Raw genomic sequence first — 21,350 nt, 5'->3', positions numbered from 1 at the left:
TATGGACGTCTGGGGGCAAGACACGCTGTGCTTCGAGTGATGACACTTACAAATAAATTACTTTAGAAAATCCGAGGTTTCTTTCTAACCCTGACATTCATCAACTGTTGCATTCCAATGAGGCTTCCCGGGTGAGGGGAGGAAAGCGGATGGAATTACAATGAGCGGGGAAGGAATGACAGACACATCATCTGCACCCGCCCTCGCCCTCGCTGAAGTCTAAAACTCTAGCATGAGCTTGGCTGGCCTGACGGGGTTGTCAGCATTCTAACAAGCAGACTCAGGAATACAGACCAGCTAGACACTTGCTCTGTCCCCCAGATCCACAATTTACAGGGAAGTTTGACACTGGTCCACATGGTCGGAGGAACCGGAGGGTTATGAAGGCACGGGAGGGTTTAAATAAAGGCATGCATAGGTAGAGAACTTCAATTAAGGCTCACTTAACATTTATCCTGGGTCTTGTCTGTCTTCCTACCCTCCATTTAGAGTCTAAATTTTAGTTATACTCTAAATTTTAGACTGAAAAACAGTTGCTAAGGGGAATAAATATGAATGAAAGGCAGAGCCATTACTTTCCCAGGCCAGTCCTCGTTCCCCTTGGATCTTCTCAATGGCGTGCGCCATCCCACTGCAATAAGCCTACAATAACGTATCTTCTGCGTGACATAGACTAAGAATACATGGCGAAGGGAGCCTGGTTTCCACGTCTGGCAGAGCAGGAGACACAGGTGGCCCCAATGTCATTTAGTCTTGAAGTGCCAAGCTTCAGTAGGTTAATTACTGCTGAACTAATGGGCAAACTGAACACTTCAAATAACATAGAATTATGTGGCTAGGAGAAGTGATTCATGAAATATAAAAGGTTTAGGGTGAGGGGCTGGAGTGGTTAAGAGCACTGGCTGCTCTTCCAGAGGACCCTGATTCGATTCCCAACACCCACATGGGAATACACAGGTCTCTAACAACAGCTCTGGGGATCTGACGCCCTCTTCTGGACTCTGAGGGAACTGTGCACACAGGGTGGTCATACATACAGGCAGGCAAACACTCATACACATTTCCTGAGAGGCTCACCAGCACCTCAAGTCTGAACTTAGACAAACACATGCAACTCTTTCTACCCGATTAAAAGCAGAAGAAATTCAGTGTGTGCTTTTTAGTTGTTGCTGAGAACACTCCACACATAGCAAGCTTCTTGACTGCAGAGAGACTACTTCTAGTGAAAATCTTCTAAAGGCAAGTAATTAAAATGCCATCTTTCAGCTGGGCGGTGGTGGCGCACGCCTTTAGTCCCAGCACTGGGAGGCAGAGGCAGGTGGATCTCTGTGAGTTCGAGGCCAAGCCTGGGCTACAGAGTGAGTTCCAGGAAAGACACAAAGCTACACAGAGAAAACGTTGCTCAAAAAACCAAAAAAAAAAAAAAAAGAAAAAAAAATGCCATCTTTCAAAATATTCCCATCTACAGGTCCCTCTTAATTGCACAAGAAAATTTCTAGGCAACAAAAATGTTGCATTCCAGGATAGACTGGCACATGGCATGACCTGTCCAGGAAGCTGTCGCAGTCAGCCTTGCTGAAGTAAACATGCTTTCTGGTCACACCTAAAGCCTGTAAAGGGCACAAGAAGGCAGAAGATCTGATCTCTGTACCCAGTGTCAGAGAGGGCTGGGGCTACACATCCAGGGACCTGATCTCCACAAAAGGTCCTTGCAGGCTAACGTGCCTCTATGCAAATGTAGTTAATTAAAATTTGCTGAGAGTTGTGGCACAAGGGTAGAGCTACAGAGCAAGGTCTCAACTGGGAGAAAGGAAAGCAGGGGGAGAGAGAATCTCACACACACACTCTCTCTCTCTCTCTCTCTCTCTCTCTCTCTCTCTCTCCTTTTTTGTGACAAGGTCTCATGTATCTCAAGCTGACCGTCAACTCACTATGTTGCTAAAGATGACCTTGAGCACTCAGAGTTCCTATGCCGCTCCAAGTGTTAGGAATATAGGGAAGTGCTAGAGTCCCAGGCCTGGGTACTCTTGGTTTATAAATTTACACGCTCATTCAATTAGGAAACTAAAATCCAAACACCTTCCGACCACACTTGTGAAGTTTCTACAAGCTGTGAGGCTGGGTGAAGTAAGACCATGGAGAACTGCATGGCACACACCTTTAATCCCAGCACTCAGGAGGCAGAGGCAGGCGGATCTCTGTGAGTTCGAGGCCAGCCTGGTCTACAGAGCGAGATCCAGGACAGCCAGAGCTACACAGAGAAACCCTGTCTCTAAAAATCAATCAATCAATCAATCAATCAATCAATTTAAAAAAAGAACATGGGGAACACACAGTCAGCAGGGCCGGCAGAGAGACCCATTGCTTCGATGAAGGGGCAGTGTAATGGACAGCCGCCAGTGTTCACGTGTCCCCTGGTGTCCTGTGTGCGCACAGCTGGTGCTCATGTAGAAGCTACTGAACTGTACCAATCAGCATATAACTTCAGTGTGAGAAGCTTGGTAACTTCAAGGCTTCCAGAGCTTTCACAGGACTCCAGCCCCTTCAGCTCCTTCAGGAGTACTATCGTGTTTGAGGTTCTCTCCTGGAAAACCACAGCTGGGCTCCTTTCAAAGATGGGACAATCACTAACTCCCACCAAGGCAATGGCATCTTCCACTGCGTCCTCAGTCAACCTGCAGGAATCCCTGACCTCCATGGCCCTGCAGTTCAGCAGTGAAGCCCAGAGCAGGTGTGGGGCTCCCGCAGAGCCTGAGGGGTGGGGGTGGGACGGTGGTGACCGACTGATGGGTAAGCCTCCTCTCCACACTCTGAAACAGAGTAGTGTGATAGAACTTCTTACACTAACATGGGAGACAACTGGATGTGTCCCTGGGTTTTTGCATGTCATCCTAAGGCTAGCCATCTTGAACCCGAGTGTCTCCCCTTGCTCCAGCTGGTAAGAGTGCAGGTACCCGTCGTCAGTGACGCGCTGGGTCCCCAGCTGCAGTCAGGATGTAAGAGTGCAGGTACCCGTCGTCAGTGATGCGCTGGGTCCCCAGCTGCAGTCTTCTCTCCTGGCAGCAAACACACACCCTGTGACCAATCTCTACAGGGGAGCCAAAGTCGACTGGAGAAATAGGAATGTTGAAAGACTACTAAAGTGGGATATGGTGGCACAGGCCTGTAAGTCTGGCTATGGGGAGGCTGAGGCAGGAGGCTCAAAGTTCAAGGCCTAGCTTGGGCTATAGTGAGCTCAAGGCCAGCCTGGGCAACTTTGTGAGACCCTACCTCAAAATAAAAAGTAAAAAGAGGTCTGGGGATGGTACTCAGCAGTTGACTGATGCTTACCTGGCATGTGTGAAGCCCTAGGTTCAACCTCTAGTACTAAAAAACAATAAGAATATTAAATGTACTCCCTTACAGTGAGACTCGAAGCCTGCCGACCACAGCTGATTTGAATGTTGATTTAAACAAACATATTTTGTGTCTAAATAGACCCTACTTTGGCATACATTCATCATCACTTAAGCTTAATTTACAAACATGCCAAGCAGCTATTTTTTTTTACCAAAAAAAAAAAAAAAATCATTTTGATTTGAGGAATTTTCAGGGAAAACAGGCAAGATTAGATGACAATGTAACGAAGCAATATTTTTAGAACAATATGAATCTTTCAGTTGCTGAGCATGAAATGAAGAAGAAGAAGCCAACCAGCTAATAAGTCAAAGTACTCGAGTATGCCTCAAAGCTGCCGTTAGCTGAAGGGGCTCTAGGATGCCAAGGCCAGTCCCCAGCAGGGAGGAACTTAATTAGCTTCTGCAAGCCATGGATCACAGGTGGAGGTGGTAAGGGTGTCCCAGAGAGGAGAGCCGCCATCTACAAGACGCAGTCTATGGCACTGCCTTCAACAGAGTCATCTTAAAAATACAGAGGACCGGTGCTGGAGAAGAGGCTCGGACTCAGAGCATTTGCTCCTCTTTCAGAGCACCTGAGCTCAGTTCCCAGCCCCCACGGTGGCTGGCTCACAATGCCCTACAACTTTAGCTTTGGGGGATCTGACACCCTTTCTAGAGTCTGTAGAGACCCCCACATAAGTACACATCCCCACATGCACATAACAAAGATAAAATAAATCCTTAAAAAATACAGAGAGGACCAGCCTCGCTTTCAGATGAAACATGTTATAAATATCTAATCAATTAGTTAGTACAAAAGGAATTAGCTTCTCTTTATATGTATAAATAATCTTTCCCTATTTACAATAAATACTGAAAGAATTGTTTACTCCAATATTACCCATCATGATTTAAAGTTAATAAGGGCAAAGTGCTGCCCTCTTCCCCCGAGAAACATGTCAAAAATTACACTCCTGTCCAGTCAAATCCAGTTGGATACTGAGACCAAAGCCACACAGATACTTAGACTTAAGTCTCTATAAACCCATGCACGGTGCTCAGGAGACCCAAGCAGCAAGCAGTTGTCATCTCTTCACCTGGAGCAGTACTAACTGGTATGGCCAGTAAGCACTAATTGAGGCAGGGACCCATGAGGCTGCTGCTAAACTCCTAAGGGATGGAGACAGTGGACGATGTCTTCAAGACTAACGTGTGTGCCAGACAGGTGACTCCTACTTACAAAGCAGGAGCGCTCACTCTACAGAGCATGAGCACGCTGTTAGGTACAGAAGTTTGTCTTTGCCAGTGAGAGTCAGGGTTTCTGAACAAAACTTTGAAACACACAAGCTTCATTCTGAGGCTGGAGGTTGAGGTAAAGCAACCACGTTCAGGCAAAAAAAAAAAAAAAAAAAAAAAAAAAAAAAAAAAAAAAGAAGGAAAAAGAAAAAGAAAGCAATATCATGCTAGGGCATTCCAATGTACTGAAAACCTTCTCTATGGGCTGGAGAGATGGCTTAATGGTTAAGAGCACTGGCTACTCTTTCAGAGGACCTGGGTTCAATTTCCAGGACACACATGACGGCTCACAACCATCCAGGGTACCAGACACACATGCAGGCAAAACACCCATACACGTAAGAATATAATTAAAATGATTTTAAAAAGGAAAATGTTTGCTGGGTGGTGGTGGTGCACACTTTTAACCAGCACTTGGGTAAGAGAGGCAAGCGGATCTCTGAGTTCGAGGACAGCCTGGTCTACGGAGGGAGTTCCCGGACAGCCAGAGCTATACAGAGAAACCCTGTTTGGGGGGTGGGGAGGGGGAAAAAAGAAAGTGTTTTATTTTTTCTTTCTTTCTTTCTTTTTTTTTTTTTTGGAGCTGAGGATCGAACCCAGGGCTTTGAGCTTGCTAGGCAAGCGCTCTACCACTGAGCTAAATCCCCAACCCCGTGTTTTATTTTTTAATTAATTAATTTTAAAAATTTGAAACAGGGTCTCTCTCTCTGTAGCCCTGGCTATCCCAGAGCTCTCTGTGTAGACCAGGTTAGCCTTGATCTCAGATATCCACCTGCCTCTACCTCCCTGGTGCTGGGATTAAAGGCATGCGCCACTATGCCTGGCTAAAGAAAATGTTTTAAACGAAAATAAATACATTTTTCTGTAAAGTAAGAACATAAGCAATGGGATGAGTCTCATGAAGCCTGCAGTGAGCTTTAATTTAAAACTTCCAAGGAAAGGACACTTTCATGTGTGTGTCAGCATTAACAGCAAATCTGAACAGGATTCAGATGGAAATAATAAAGATAAAATCAGCAAAAAGAAGAAACTAAGCTTTAATGAGAGTTAAATAAAGTAAAAGGTGGTGTGTTTGTTTTTAAACCTGTGTGTGTACATCCATGTGGGGTGTGTGCATGTGAATGCAGCTGCTTGGGAGGCCAGAGTGAGGGTCAGAGGTCCTGAAACTAGAGTCCAACCTGGTTGTGAACTACCAGGTGCAGATGTTGGGAACTGAACCAGGGTCCTCTGCATGAGCAGTCAGTGCATGCTCTCAAGTACTGAGCCTCATGGGTAAATAAAATCCCACTCTGCCTTCTGTCAGTGTCAGGAGTTTATTTTTTGATCCTGTTTCCCACTTCAAATGAGTACTTCCTTTCCCTCAGGGGATGTAGCTGCAGAGAATCCTTTTGTTTTTTAGAGACAGGGTCCCACTATGTGGCCTAGACTGGCCTTGAACTCACAGCCTCTGCCTCTGCCTCTGCCTCAGTGCTGGGGCCACAGGTGTGTGACATTGCACCCAGCTAGGAAGAGTTTCTTCCAAATTCAGAGTATTAAAGAAAAGTTTGATCAAAAAAAAAGAAAAAGGATGGTTCTTCACAATTAGAAAATAAACAGGGCTGGGGAGATGGCTCAGTGGTTAAGAGCACTGACTGCTCTTCCAGAGGTCCTGAGTTCAACTCCCAGCAACCACATGATGGCTTACAACCATCCAAAATGAGATCTGGTGCCCTTGTCTGGCCTGCAGACATACATGCAAGCAGAACACTGTATACACAATAAATAAATAAAATATTAAAAAAAAAAAAGAAAATAAACAACTCTCTCCCCCAGATGTATGAGATCTACAGTTGACTTCAGAAAGGCATTCTGTTTTAAACTTGAGAAGTTCCTCTTACCTAATCCAGTCCATGAGTTCCACTGTATCTGGGTCATAGAACTCTTTCAACTCCGAGAGTTCATCCATCATTCCTGGCCAGGACTGAAACCAAAAACAAAAATGAACCCCTGCAACTGTCACCAAGAGTAAACAACAGAGACAGAGAAACTGTGTATCATGTACTCAGGAGCCAAACAGAAATGGCAACTGCAACCAGAATCGCTTTACCTTGCAAAGTTCCAGAATCATCCCTGCTGAAGCTAATGGAGTCAGAGGCTCTGTTAGCTTTTACATACAGATTTTTATGCTGCTTTGAAAATAAAAGGCTACTGTTGGATCTGGACGGATGGCTCAGTGACTAAGAGCATTTCCTGCTTTTGCAGGGAGAATCTGGGTTCAGTTCTCAGCACCCACATGGTAGGTCACAGCAGACTGTAACTCCAGTTCCAGAGGATCTGCTGTCCTCTTCTGGCACACACACATACAAAACACACACACACACACACACACACACACACACACACACACACACACACACACACACACACACACACACACACACACACACACACATGAAAGGCTTCCCAAGCAGAATACCATCCTGTCCTCACCTAACTCACAAGACAGATGGCGCAGCGGGAACATCACCATCAGATTGTTTCTCAGGATGGAAACTATGGCTTGGGGAGGTGGCTGACTCAACCAGGCTCAAAAGCAGCAGAGCTGTGCCCCAGAACCTGCTTCTAAACAGGTTCTAAACGAGCCCCCTGCTTGTTAGTGTCATGACTCTATTCTGCTGCTAGAATTCTGGGCAAATGGCTTGATACACAGTAATAGAAACGCTGGCACCGTGGGGAAAAATGGTTGGAAACCGGACTCTCCAGGAGAATCTAATATATTTGACTTTGTTATTTATGCCATTGGTCAACTCATGTCACTTCAGGTTATGCAGACACAATGTAAAAATAACCTTCCTCTCCATCACTAATCTAGTCCATTAATCAATTAAATCTTAATTATTCTCAAATGATGGTGGACCAAGCACCACTTCCTCTGTTAATTCTTATTTTTGTTGTTTTGAGACAGCGTCTCACTATGTAGCCCAGGCTAGCCTAAATTCCTGACTCACTCTAAGTATTTTAGAGATCAAATGTGTTGTCCCTGTTACTTGACAATCAACAAAATACCAACATTTATCTAATAAAATAATCCAATTATTTTGGTATATCTGTGAATTCAATGGGTATTGGATATTTTTCTAATTTTAAAATTGCTGATACTGAAAGAATGTTAAACATCTAATGCGTCCTGAGGGAAACTCCTTAAATAATATGCAAATAAAAACTAAATGTCACCTTTTAACAGAATGCAATAGACTAGCTGGGATTTGACAATCCAATAAGCTAATTGAGACCAGAGTAAATGCTTTTAATCTCTGGTTCTGAGGAGCCTAGCACATGCTTTTCCCTTTGAATGGGATTATCCTAGAAGAAAGAACCCACATTATAACTGCCAGCGAAACTCAAGCCAGGCTTCGTTCGAACAGCTACATCACTGACAGAAAAGCTTAACAGTTGGCACAGACGGAAAAGAGTCTTAGTGTCAGGGAAAAACTCCTAATGTCTATATTGTTCATTTTCTCTGATTTTAATATATACATACATACATACATATATGTATACATATACATATATATACATATATACATGTATATATATATATATCTTTTTTTTGAGACAGGGTTTCTCTGAGTAGCCCTGGCTGTCCTGGATCTAGCTCTGTAGACCAGGCTGGCCTCGATCTCACAGAGCCTCTGCTGGGATTGAAGTCATGTGCCACAACGCCTGGTTTTACTTTGCATATTTGAGATAAAGTAGCTCAAGGATTTTGTACAGTGTGAGTAGAAGCTTCCTGCTATCTGCCCAAGGTCTGAGCAACAGTCTTGAGAAACTCATCAGAATCCCAATTCTCTCACCCCAGGACCACTGCTGGCTGTTGCTGGCAGTGGTGGCCTTTCCAGTTCTTCCACTGGTCCCCACAGCAGTGGTTCTGGAGAGGAGGGGACTTTGCTCCCACCAGGCGGGGCTTGGTATAGCAATGTGTAGGGAAATGACTGGCTGTTGCGGGGAGATCAGCATCAAAGGACATAGAAAGTTGGCCCTTTGCTACACCATCTGCAGTCAGTGCCCCCAGGACATGGTCTCCCAAACCCGATGCTTTCCGAATCCTCACCAAGGCTGAGCATGAGCTTCTGACTTGGTGAGTCTGGAGTGCAATGCATATCTTGAATTTCCTAGTTCACTGCTGCTGACACTTCTGCCTGCCTGGGGACCATGTGTAAGAGCCAAAGCTCTAGAGCATGCTTTATTTGCTCCCTAAACCCTTCCTCAATCTTATCACCTAGTCCTTAACCAGCTTAAAATAATTCATCAAATTTCAACAAGTAGTGGAGAATTCAGCCTACACTCACACCCCCACATACACATACACTCATACACATATGCACACATATACACGTAGACACATACACATGCATACAGACAGGCACACACACACTCAAATGTACATACACACACATGTGCATATGCATCTATACACACACACACAGAAAGAGTCAGTCCTTGCTCCCATACAGTCCTGTTTCCACAGCTGTAGTAACAGAACAATGCTGAGCTTGCAGGGGTTTAACCCTCATAATTCCATGTTAAGGTGACGCTGCCAAGCTGCTTATTAAACATTTACCTTGTTTCACTTATTTACATCCAAGAATAAAATTCCGGGGGCTGGTGGGTGCTGCCTGTAAGGGCAGCTGCTCTGACAGGACACGAACTATCAGGTGCAGTTCCCAAGCGTGAAGTCTTTTGTTCACAATCACTCATGTTACAGTAGAAGCAGGCCCGTCTGGAGGCCGAGCTGCGGGCAGACTCTCTCTGGAACACCCTGCCAAATCAGGGCCTCTGCACAGTAACCTCCAGTCCACTGCTCTAACTTAAAACGCACATACAAATATCAAAAGTGTGTTTGTTTTGTTTGAGTTTGGTTTTGGTTTAAGAAAGGGCAAGAGAGCTGGATGGTGGTGCACACCTTTAATCCCAGCACTCGGGGACACACACACACACACACACACACACACAGAGCCAGGCGGATCTCTGTGAGTGTGAGGCCAGCCTGGTCTACAGAGAGAGAGAGAGAGAGAGAGAGAGAGAGAGAGAGAGAGAGAGAGAGAGAGAGACAGAGAGAGACAGAGAGACAGAGACAGAGAGAGACAGAGAGAGAGACAGAGAGTTCAGTTGGATTAAGTATTCTGTGCTATTTTCCCAGGCCTACAAATCTCAAAGACATAACAAATGAATCACCAAGTGGAAAAATGATTGATGACAGTGTCTCTGAGGGGTGCCCTGGCCCTTTCACGTCAGTTAAAGGAGACTACGACATTTTTCTCCACATCACTACAGTGTCTTCGGGGTGGGGAGAGGGTCGATTTTTCCTTCCTTGTCTTTTTTTTTAGGTCTCACTGTGAAGCCCAGGCTGGCTCTGAAGGCTGTATGCTCCCAACCCAGACTCTCAGCGTTGAGATTACTGTCGGTACCACCACACCTGGCCCCAGAGACGAACTACAGTGTTTATTCCATGTGTCCAGCTCCCGTGAAAGCATTTAATGAAATGTACAGGTTAACGTTGGTGCTATCTTAAAACCTCTCTCTCTACATAAACCAATTTTTCCTGCCTTATTTGTTTCAAAATAGGTCTGAAAACATTCAGAATCTGCTTCCAGTAAGAGCTGAAACTAAAGGAATGACTTTTTCTAAGTTTGTTTGTTTGTTTTTTTTCCCTCTTTTATGAATGGTTTTCATATTATAAGGCTTGACCCCTAAAAACTCCAAGTTTTTAAAGACCGTTTTTCCTATCAATGGCCACTCGACAAGATTCAAAGGAAGTCTTTTCCAACGCCACAAACAAAGAATGCTTCCACACAAAGAGGGAGTGAGTCGGCCTTACCTTACAGCACAGGTACAGCAGGGTGACTATGGGCACCGAATACCGCATGACCCAGATCTGTGGACAAAGACTCTGGTAAGATCACATCTCTCTGGACTCTCCGGCCTCCCAGTCCGGCTTTGTTCACACACACCATTTGAAGACAGCAACAAAATCAAACAAACTGAACGAAGTGTCGGTCTCCTGTCTGTCAAAGTGAGCTGAGTGAGGCACCCTGCCACCTAATGAACGCAGAGAGGGCAGAGCGGTTCATGGCTACGGGCTGCCCAGCTCTATCCTGGAGATGCCAGTAAATGATCTTTAGGAAAATGGCTTATAGTAACAACTGCAATTCTGGACAATGGAACTACTGGCGAGTTTTAATTTTGCTTTTTTTGTTTTTTACTGCATTCCTAAGTTCTGTGTATAGTGAACATATCTGACATGTAGAAATGTAAGTGACTCAAAAATATAATTGACAGGGCCAGGCAGTGGTGGCGCACGCCTTTAATCCCAGCACTTGGGAGGCAGGTGGATCTCTCAGTGAATTCAAGGCTGGTCTAGTCTACAGAACAAGTTCTAGGACAGTTAGGGCTACACAGAGAAACCCTGTCTCAAAAACAAAGCAACAGCAACAATCCAGATTTTGTACCTACTCTACATGACACCTGGCACCTACTAAACCCTGACAGAGAAGAAACTCTATGGCTCACTTCCACCTGGATGGACAAGGACAGCACTGACCCTCTTTGGGTTACAGAGACGAACCAGCCTCAGGAGCAACTCCCAGATCTCAGAGCTGCACAGGCCAAACGATGCGAACACACACATATGGGAGGTCCACAGGTACTTCATCCTGAAACGGCAGAGAGAAGGACGTCACAGAGCCTGCTGTGCGAGCGCCTGCTCAGTGCAAGCAAGCCAGGGGGCCAGGGAGGGAAGCGCCCACACGCAAGATTGTCCTGTCAATCTACGCAGAGGCCGGAGGGTTACTAATCCATTCCATCACTTTCTAGGAGCACTCATGTAAGTAAGCCATTGGAGAATGTTTGCAACTAAGGAAAACACCAGCAGTGATATTTCACAGAGGGAAGAGAACACATGAAGGCAGGTGTATGGGGACAGAATCACCAACAAGGTGATGCCAGGCTCTGAATCCTGCTGCTAGTCAACATCAATTAAAGAGTCATCAGGTTAAATCAAAGAAATCAGCAGAGATGGAAGTACCTCATCGTACTCAGCGCCAGGACCCCGAACAGAATGGTGTGGATTAAGTTGTAAGCGGCTTCTGGTTTCAGGTCAACTGCACACTTTCTTGTCTGACCCACGGGCTGCGGACTCACGGAATCACTAGAGAAAACAGCAAGCGAGCAACGTCAAAGCCGGATGTGTGGCTTTGGTTTAGGTGGACCTTGTTATTTCCCCCACCAGGGAACGAATCGGCGGCATCCATCAGTGTGGGATTTGAGACTTGATGTCATAATGTAAATGCATCAGCAATTAAGCAACTGCAATTTCACAGAAGATTTTAAATAAAAATGTAAACAGATTCAATTCTTTCAAGAATAACAGGAATAAATCCTCTGGAGATGCCTGAAATGTCTGTAACTCCAGTTCCAGAGGACCTAACACCCTCTTCTAGCCTCTGAATTCAAGGCCAAGGCCAGCATGTTCTACAGAGTGAGTTCCAGGACATATATATTTATTTATCTATGAATTTTTAATTCAGTCAATGGATCAAGGGGCATTTCACCTACCAATGCCTCATTATTTATATCCAATAGATGAATGTTATTATTATTAAAACGATGCTCCAGTTACACAATTGGACAGTGTGAATGTTAAACACCCAGTAGAAAAAACACTAACTCTTAATATCATTTAACTGTGTTCTTATTTATCCATGTATTTTCTTTACTTACTTATTTTTGAACGGGGTCTTACTACGTAGCTCCAGCTGGATTTGAACTCGTTAGTTCTCCTGCTTCAGTTTCAGAGTGCTGGGATTACAGGTGTGCACCACCAGGTCCAGCTGCAGGAACTGTTTCTCAATCCTTTTTGTTTTTATTTTATATGTACGGGTGTTTTGTCTGCGTGTATGTGTGTGTACCATGTGTGTGTACCACGTGTGTGTCTGGGGCCCTTGGAATCCAAAAGAGGGCAATGGATCTTCTGGGATTGGCTGTGAGCCACCATGTGCACACTGGAAATTGAACCAGTCTTTTAACTTCTGATCAATCTCTCTGGCCCCGGTTTTAAAACATTTAAAAGGAAAATTAGAGGTTTGCTAATTTCTAATTGGAGAGATGGCTCAGCAGTTAAGAGCACTGGCTGCTCTTCCAGAGGATCTGGGTTCAATTCCCAGCACCCACACGGCAACTCACAACTGTCTGTAACTCCAGTTCCAGAGGACCTAACACCCTCTTCTAGCCTCTGAGGGTACTGCAAGCATGTTATATAGGCACAATACACATACACATTAAATAAAAGTAAATAAACATTAAAAAAAAAAGAATCACCCTTTGACCACTAGTCAGCACACATTAAGAAACTACCATTCTTTAATTAACATAGTGCTTTTCCTTGAAAACCTCCTGAAACTTCTAACAGGTAGATGAGGACCCTCTAATGCTGCAGTTCTCAACCTGTGGGCCGCAAGCCCTTTGGGGGTCCAATGACCCTTTCACAGGGGTTACATCTCAGATATCCTGCATATCAGATATTCAAATTATAGTTATGAAGTAAGAAAATAACTTTGTGATGGGGTCAGCACAGCATGAGGAACTGTATTAAAGGGTCGCAGCATTGGGAAGGTTGAGAACCACTGCTCTATTGCCTTCATTTACAACCATATGGCAGGCCAGCCTCCAGACTCACGGTGACCCCAGCAGACTCTGTCCTTGCTCTGGACAGTCTGGGCTCTGTCCTGTCTTCACACCTGTGTCTCTTTAGTCACACTAATTGTGCCATCTAGAAGAACTTTCCTGTTCCAGGGGGCTAAGGTTTTTCTTGAGCCAGTTTATAACAGATGAAGTATTTTCATAGTTTCTTTCTCAAGAAGATTTCTATCTATGTGTCTGTGTGTGAGGACCCCTGGAACTGGTATCACAGGAGGCTGTGAGCCACCCACCACGGGTGCTGAGAACTCAGGTCTTCTGGAAGAGCAGCAAGCGCCCGTATCCGCTGAGCCATCTCTCAGGCCCTGCTTTATTCTTAGTAACCACAAGGCTGCAGTGATCTGGACTCACTCTTACCACAGTTCTTGTGACTGGGAATCACAGTTCACCAGCATTTTAAGTAGCCATGGAACTACACCGAGAAGGGGCTTCCCTGAGAACTCCATTAAGCTCTCACAAATGACAGTTGAGTCAACTTTTTAATTTTCTTTCAATGAAACGTGGATTGTAAATGTAAAACCCATCAGCATGGAGGGAAGTATTCTATGAGTCTTCCAAAAAACCTTCGTGCTCCCTGATGATTTCTTCTGTAGCGGGGAGATGTGCTAAGTCTTAAACACAGGCATGAGTACATAAAAGTTTCAGTAAACACTCATAATTATGGTCCATACCAACTTTATGAGCTTTCAAATGAGACCCGAGGGAACAAACCAACAATAACTATTCTTCTGGTACCGGGAATCAAACCCAGGGCCTAAGGCATGCTAGACAAGTGATATACCACTGGGCCACTTGTCTGGACCTAATTTTCCCTTGTTATTTTGAAACAGGGCCTAAGTTGTTCACATTGTCCCTGAACTCATTTTAGTGTAGGGTGGCCTTGAACTTGTGACCCTCCTGCCTCGGCCTCCTGAGTAGCTAGGCTTACAGGCCTTTGTCACTGTGTACAAAGTTCTCACTTGAGAACCATGTGATGGAGTTACCGGGGGAAAAAAAAAATCATACACACAAACAAAACACCCCTCCCACCCCCCACATTTTCAGTCATTTCACTATTTTGTATGGTGCTACATTATAACTCTCACTGGTAGCCGGACCCAGGCTGCATGTGTCTAATCTAGAGGAAGAAAGAAAAAAGTCCCAGGGAACTAATCATTAAAACCACGCCAGACTTGTGACCTGACAGCAGCAGCATCGGCTAGTGACAGATAACGCCCACGAAAGGGTCTTGGCATGAGACACTACTTCCGGTACTTACTGTGGTTTTTCACACTGTTACACAGCAGCCTCACCGAAGAGCTTCTTTACATGAAAGGAGATAGAAGAACCTGCGGGTCACCCAACTCTCCAGAGATGGGCACCCAAGCATGCCGGCCGGACAGGGCCGCAGCCCACGCTGCACTGCATACACTTTTGAAGATGAAGAGGTGTGTTCATCTCCCGCTGTGTTCGCCGCCATTCCGTTCGCATTTTCACCCTCCCTCCCTCCCCCAGCTCCCGTCCAGAACAACGTCACTAAAGCAGGAGCGTTAAGAAGGCCTACCTGAGGTTATGAAAGGCAACCACCGAAGCCGTGATCACTGTGACCAACAAGACGAACACGTATGCGTAAAACAGCAGTGTCTCCGAGAGCCTCTGGAATGTGTTGAGAGGCAGGAGGCCGAAGGCTTCTTCACATAGGTAGAGATTCGCATCGAAGTCCCTGGGGAAGAAGGGAGGCAGGGGATGTCACACCCGAGCCGAGGCAAGGAGACGCAGGGGAGAGGGGAAGGCTTTGGGCTTCAGGATAAACAGCAGGCAGTCTGAAGCCAGTCATACCTGGTGGCTCCAAACCCAAACTTGGCCTTCAGAAATTTAAAGATGTGCTCGTCTGACTTCAGGTTAAGAATTTTCTGTTAGGAAAAGAGAAAAGGAGATGAGTTATAGTGTCTCCCTGACAGACAGCCTGTGAGGGAGACAGCGCAGAGGAGCAGTCCCCGAGATCTCACCTCCGCCCCACTGCCTCTCCCCTTCTAAGGGTGATCCTTTATTCAAACAGCTGCATGAATTCAACACGCAAAGTAGATCAAGCAAAGGTGACCTTTTTCGTTTTGTATCAGAAAACATCAACAAAATGATCTGAAATCTCAAGCAGGTCCACAGCCCGTGTGGCTTTCAGGACTCAGTCATTCAGATAACTCTGGACAGACGTGACCCTAAGGTGTAGATGACCCCAATTCCAGCGTTCACCATTACATACTGTAATCTTAATTTCTGTAATCTTACTTTTTATTTACGAATTATAAAAACCCACATAACACAAACAGGCGGCTCAGGTGGTTAAGAGCCTGTCCCGCTCTTGCAGAGGACCTGAGCGGGGTTCTAAGCACCCCAGTAAAGCAGCTCAGAACTGTGTGTAACCCCAACTTCAGGGGATCTGATGCCCTCTTCTGGCCTCCATAGGCACCGCACTCACATGGACAATCCCGGCTCCCCACATATGCATCATTAAAAACAACAAAAATAAGTTTTTTTTTGAGACAGGGCTCCTCTGTGTAGCCCTGGCTGTCTTGGAACTCGCTTTGTAGACCAGGCTGGCCTCAAACTCACAGAGATCCACCTGCCTCTGCTTCCCAAGTGCTGGGATTAAAGGGGTGCACCACCACCACCCAGCAAAAATAAAATCTTAAAGACAAAAATGGGGAAAATCATATCAGATAAAGAAAGGCAGAAAAAAAATAAGATGAAGTCACAATTGAGAAAACAAAATATATTCATTAACAATGAGGCAAAAATGTGGCTTGTGCCCCTGAGCAGCAACTCCAACTACTTGGAGCAAGGGAGATGCTTCCTGTGGGTCCACTAAGTGCAAGGAGTTTCACAAACTGCTTTTTCTCTTATATTTTTGGTTGTGAGCCTAGCCTTTAATGGCTGAACCATCTCTCCAGCCCCAGACTGCTTTTTCTAATTTGCTGTTGTAGGTCTCTGCTGAAACACTCAGCGAGGGTCGATCAATAGACTCTTATCCTTTGGAGTGTCAAAAAAACAGAAGTCTAGGCTCAGAGGTCTCTACTGGTTAAATCAAAGAGCGGACGGATCACTAAGTCTGCCAAGCGGGAATGTGGAGGAGCCTTGCACATGTAAGCTTCGAGTGAGCGCAGTCAATCCTTGCTATTATCACAGACAATGGTTTAGGGAATCCTTCATAGTCCAATCTTCAATGCAGTATTTGCATACAGACGTTCTTCTGCGCTCTTTTTTTTGGGGGGAGGGGGCAGTTCGAGGTATTGGACTTAGGGCCTTTGCACATGCTAATAAGCAAGCAGTCTACCACACTGCTAGCTGCACAGGCTGGCCTTGAACTCAGGAACCTCCTGCCTCAGTCTCCTAAGTGCAGGATTACAGGAATGCACCACCACCATGCTTGTCTTTCTGTGGACCTGAAACCAACTCTAGATTACTTACAATATCAAATATAAAAGAAATGCCATATAAGTGGCTGCTGTACTGTATTATTTAGGAAATGTAAGACAAAAATCTATACATGTTCAGTATAGGCACATTTTCTGTTTGTGTGTGTATGTGTGCAGTGCACATGTGTGTGTGTGTGTGAAGGCCAGATGTTAATGTCAGGCGTCTTCTTTCACCTTAATATTTGAGACAGGACCTCTCAATGACCCTGGAACCCACTGATTCTGGTAGACTGGCTGACCAGTGAGTTCCAGGGATATGCCTGTCTGCCTCCTGGGCACTGGGATTACAGACACATGCTACCATGCCCAGTCTTTCCTATGGGACCTGAGATCTGAACTGAGGTCTTTGTGCTTGGGTGGTAAACACTTTACCAACTGAGCCATCTCTCTGGCTCCTTTTCTGAATAATTTTGAGTCCTCCAATTAGGAAACTGTGGGTATGATACAGAGTTTCAGAACATAGTGGCAGCCAGGCAGTGGTGGCACACACCTTTAATCCCAGCACTTGGGAGGCAGAGAAAGGTGGATTTCTGTGAGTTCGAGGCCAGCCTGGTCTACAGAGCAAGTTAGTTCCAGGACAAACTGTGGCTAGACAGAGAGACCCTGTCTGGAAAACCCAAAACCAAAACAAACCAAACCAAAACAAAATAGAAAAGTGGCATGATCATTGTGGTTCACTGACTAATTTTTTTTTTTCCTTTTTGACAGTCAACAGGGAGAAGAAAGAGACTGCTGTACTCCTCTGAGGGGAAGGAAGATGGTTACAGGTGTCTCTTCTGCTAGACCAGCCTTTGAGAAGAGGGGAGTGGGGTGCAAGAATGTCTGATGAAATCACAAGCCCTTTGCACTAGTTAAAGACAGGTGGGAGCTCGGGAAGGCAGCTCAGCAGTTAAGAGCACTGTTTGCTCACGCAGAGGACCCAGGTTTGACTCCCAGCACCCACATGGTGGCTCACAACCATCTGGAACTCTGGCTCAGTGGACCTGATGCCTCATCCTGGAGCACCAGACACACATGAGTGCACGGACACACATGCAGGCAAAACACCCATATACATAAAGTAAAAATAATAAAATTAAAAACGAAAACCAACGGGGCACCAAGGTCCAAGAGGTATACCCTGAGGGAAAGCCTGCCCTTAGACAAGCAGTAAACAAAGCTATGCCACAGAACACTCAATCAAAAATCCTAGTAAAGGCAGGCATGATGGTGCTCACCTTTAATATCAGCATTCGGCAGGCAGTCAGCAGAGCTCTGTGAATTGTAGCCTATTCTGCACAGTGACCAGGTTACTAAATGAGTTATTCTACTATCTAGTTATTTTTTTAATTTATTTTGGTGGTGGAAATAGAACTCAGGGCTCTGTACATGCTTAGTTCATACATGCCCACAATGGCATCCCAGCCTCGGGTTGTTCATTTTAACTTAGCAAAAATGAACTCACATCTTCTTTTGAACAAAAAAAAAAAAAAAATCCCAATAAAGCCCACCTTGTGGGGCATGGTAGTGCACACCTGGAGTCCCAGCACAGAGGTGGCTGAGGCAGTGGGATGCGGAGTTCAAGGCCAGCTAGGTTACACCATCTCAAAAACCTCCCAAACAAAACAAATAGAAAATGATCATTTAAAAAATACCATGGAGCTCATAGAAAATAGTTAATGTTTTTAAAGTTGAGCCTTCAATCTGATGAGCTCAAGGACAGACACTCTGCTGGCTAGTTTTAGGAGAGAAGGGAGCCTCAATTGAGAAAATGTTTCCATAATATCGGACTATAGGCAAATCTGTGGGGCATTTTCTTAATTAATGATCGATGGGGGAGGGCCCAGCCCACCATGGGTAGGGCCATCCCTGAGCTGGTGGTCTTGGGTTCTGTTAAGAAAGCAGACTGCAAGTCATGGGGAGCAAGTCAGTAAGCAGCACCCTCTAGGGCCTCTGCTCCAATTCATGCCTCCAGGTTCCTGTCCAGTTTGAGTTCCTTCCCTGGCTTCTCTCAGTGGACTATGGACTGTGACTGGGGATGTGAAAGGAAAATAGACCCTTTCCTCCCCAGTTTGCCTTTGGTCACGGAGTTTCACGACAACAGGAACCCTAACTAAGACAGATAGCATTCACAGTGATTTGGATGATATGTCCTCCATAGTCTCGGGCACTTAAACCCTTGGTCCTTAGTTGGCGGCACGGTCTGAGGAGGCTCAGGAGGTGCAGTCTTGCTGGAAGAAGTGCGATGTCACTGGGGTGGGCTTTGAGAGTGTAAGGCCTCACCCCACTCCCAGTTTGATCTCTCTGTTTCCTGCTTACAGTTCAGGATGTGAGCTCTCAACCTGCTCGGCTCACCATCACGGACTCTAAGCCTCTGGAGCCACAGGCCCTAAGAAACTCTTCTCTGAACTGCTTTGTCATAGCGACAGGATGTGTCATGAAAGGGAAGAGAAATGAATAATCAAAACCAACAAAACCAAGCGTGGCCCTTGCTGGGTCAATCAATCCTGACTCAGGGATTCAAGTACGCTTTACAAAAAGAACTACTTCTAACTGAAAGTTCTAAGCTTATCTTCAATCCCATAAATACATTTCAGAAAGGATTCAATCTCACTTATTAACTTACCTTAATAACGTTGTTAAGAAAAAGTGTCAAACAGAAAACTAGAAGTAAATGCAACAATAGTTTTCCAATCCTAGTCAGGAAGGTCCCAGTTTTTAGGTTTTTCTAGAAAATGAAAGAACTGTGTTTTAATTTTTAATGAACATTTAAATATACTTTAATGTTAACTATAACTTCATAATCACGTGAGATTATTCAAAGATTTAAAATGTTGGCTCATGTAACACACATACACGTGGAGACAAAACCTATTCATGGGGTCTTTAGTTTAGTAACTTTACATGTGTCGTGAAAAGGGGGATATCGGTGGTTAAAGTCAAAGCAGGGAAGAGGGTGAAAAGGTGGGGGGGCTGGTGAGGTGACACCAAGAATGCATGAAAAAGCCTCGTGGAACCTACTAGTCTGTAAGGTAATTTAAAGATGTAACTAGCCGGGCGGTGGTGGCGCACGCCTTTAATCCCAGCACTCGGGAGGCAGAGCCAGGCGGATCTCTGTGAGTTCGAGGCCAGCCTGGACTACCAAGTGAGTTCCAGGAAAGGCGCAAAGCTACACAGAGAAACCCTGTCTCGAAAAACCAAAAAAAAAAAAAAAAAAAAAAAAAAAAAAAAAAAAAAAAAGATGTAACTAAAGAAAGGAGATGGAGCAGAGGTTGTCTGCATGGGTGAACAAGCTGGCCCTAGAAGACACAGGTTGTTAAATGAAAACCCTGGTGGGAACACATGAAGACCTCCCTATGAGTTGCTGGACAGGAAGGCCCCAGCAGACCCTAAGAAAACACAAATTCTTGGCTGCCCACTGTAACAGACCTTACGGCCCTACATGGTGAACACAGGGGTTGTGGAGAAACCAAACTGGAACTGACTGGGAGACGCCCTCTCAGCAGGTCAGCTTTCACGGTGCAGGAAGGTGCTATGCAGGATACTAGGTGGGTGGGTTGGGGGCAGGGAAGTCATCAATGATCTTACCTAGCACTGACCCTGCAAATAAGGCCTAGAGAGCCACACAATCAAAAATAGATTTTATAGGGCTGGAGAGATGGCTCAGCAGTTAAGAGTGTGTACTGCTTTTGCCGAGGACCCCAGTTTGGTTCCCAGCACCCAGTGTAGGCAGCTCACAACAGCATGTAACTCCAGGTCTAGGGGATCTAGTGCCCTCTTGTGTCCTCCATAGGAATTGCACTCATGTGCACATTCACAAAACACACGCAGGGCTCAAAATGAAAATCTTTTTAAAATAAATACAGTTTATAAAAATTTAAAAAGTCCTACCTGAAGTTTTCTTACAATTAATACCGAAAGGTTAAAACTGATGAGTAGCGATCCCAGAATCATGGAGTTAAAAAACTGAAGCATGCAGACGAGGAGCAAGCAGCTTATCTGTATGCCGTACAGCCAGGTGACCTGCAACAAAGATGACACCAGGGAGATTTCATCAGGAGACCAAGCCACGGTGACACAGTGGTCACATTTCAGGTTACAAGCAATGCAGAACATGTACCTAGCTCCAAGAAACATCATCTATAAAAGGACACAACGTTGTTTGAATTTCACTTGTTTTTGACTTTTACTGACAGAGAACGTTTTAAAGATTTTTATTTAATTGTGTGTGTTCACATGAATTTGACCATGTGTGTATGCAGTGCCTCCAGAGGCCAGAAGAGGGCATCAGATCCCTTGGAGCTGGAGTTACATGTGGTTGTGAGCCACCGGATGTGGGTGCAGGGTACTCGTGAACCACTGAGCCATCTCTCCAGCCCAATAACAGAACATTTTAAATTTTGTGACATTAATGAAAAGGGAAACAAAGGGGTAAATGTTACTTGGGGAAATGACAAAATGTGATTCATAATTTCCAGTTTTCTTTCCAATTCTTTTTATAATGAGTATCTAC

General features: G+C 45.1%; 1 protein-coding gene across 3 annotated transcripts in view; it reads right to left on the bottom strand.

Annotated features, from left to right (window-relative positions):
- Dpy19l3 (dpy-19 like C-mannosyltransferase 3) overlaps positions 1 to 21,350 on the bottom strand; it is a 71,948-nt gene that overhangs the window by 12,301 nt on the left and 38,297 nt on the right. For 2 of the 3 annotated variants that reach the window (XM_052761333.1, XM_052761334.1), the window contains exons 9-16: positions 20,729 to 20,860; positions 19,464 to 19,565; positions 15,225 to 15,298; positions 14,950 to 15,108; positions 11,737 to 11,859; positions 11,254 to 11,365; positions 10,531 to 10,587; positions 6,551 to 6,633 (exon numbers count right to left, since the gene is read on the bottom strand). In XM_052761333.1, coding sequence (XP_052617293.1) covers positions 6,551 to 6,633; positions 10,531 to 10,587; positions 11,254 to 11,365; positions 11,737 to 11,859; positions 14,950 to 15,108; positions 15,225 to 15,298; positions 19,464 to 19,565; positions 20,729 to 20,860 — 842 coding nt within the window. The remainder of the gene's footprint in view (positions 1 to 6,550; positions 6,634 to 10,530; positions 10,588 to 11,253; positions 11,366 to 11,736; positions 11,860 to 14,949; positions 15,109 to 15,224; positions 15,299 to 19,463; positions 19,566 to 20,728; positions 20,861 to 21,350) is intronic. The other variant, XM_052761335.1, reaches the window with a different exon arrangement.

This window comes from Peromyscus californicus, unplaced genomic scaffold (assembly GCF_007827085.1).
Source record: "Peromyscus californicus insignis strain IS unplaced genomic scaffold, ASM782708v3 Scaffold_4__1_contigs__length_199733344, whole genome shotgun sequence".
Taxonomy (NCBI): Eukaryota; Metazoa; Chordata; class Mammalia; order Rodentia; family Cricetidae; genus Peromyscus; species Peromyscus californicus.
This window is presented reverse-complemented; position numbering and strand designations above follow the sequence as displayed.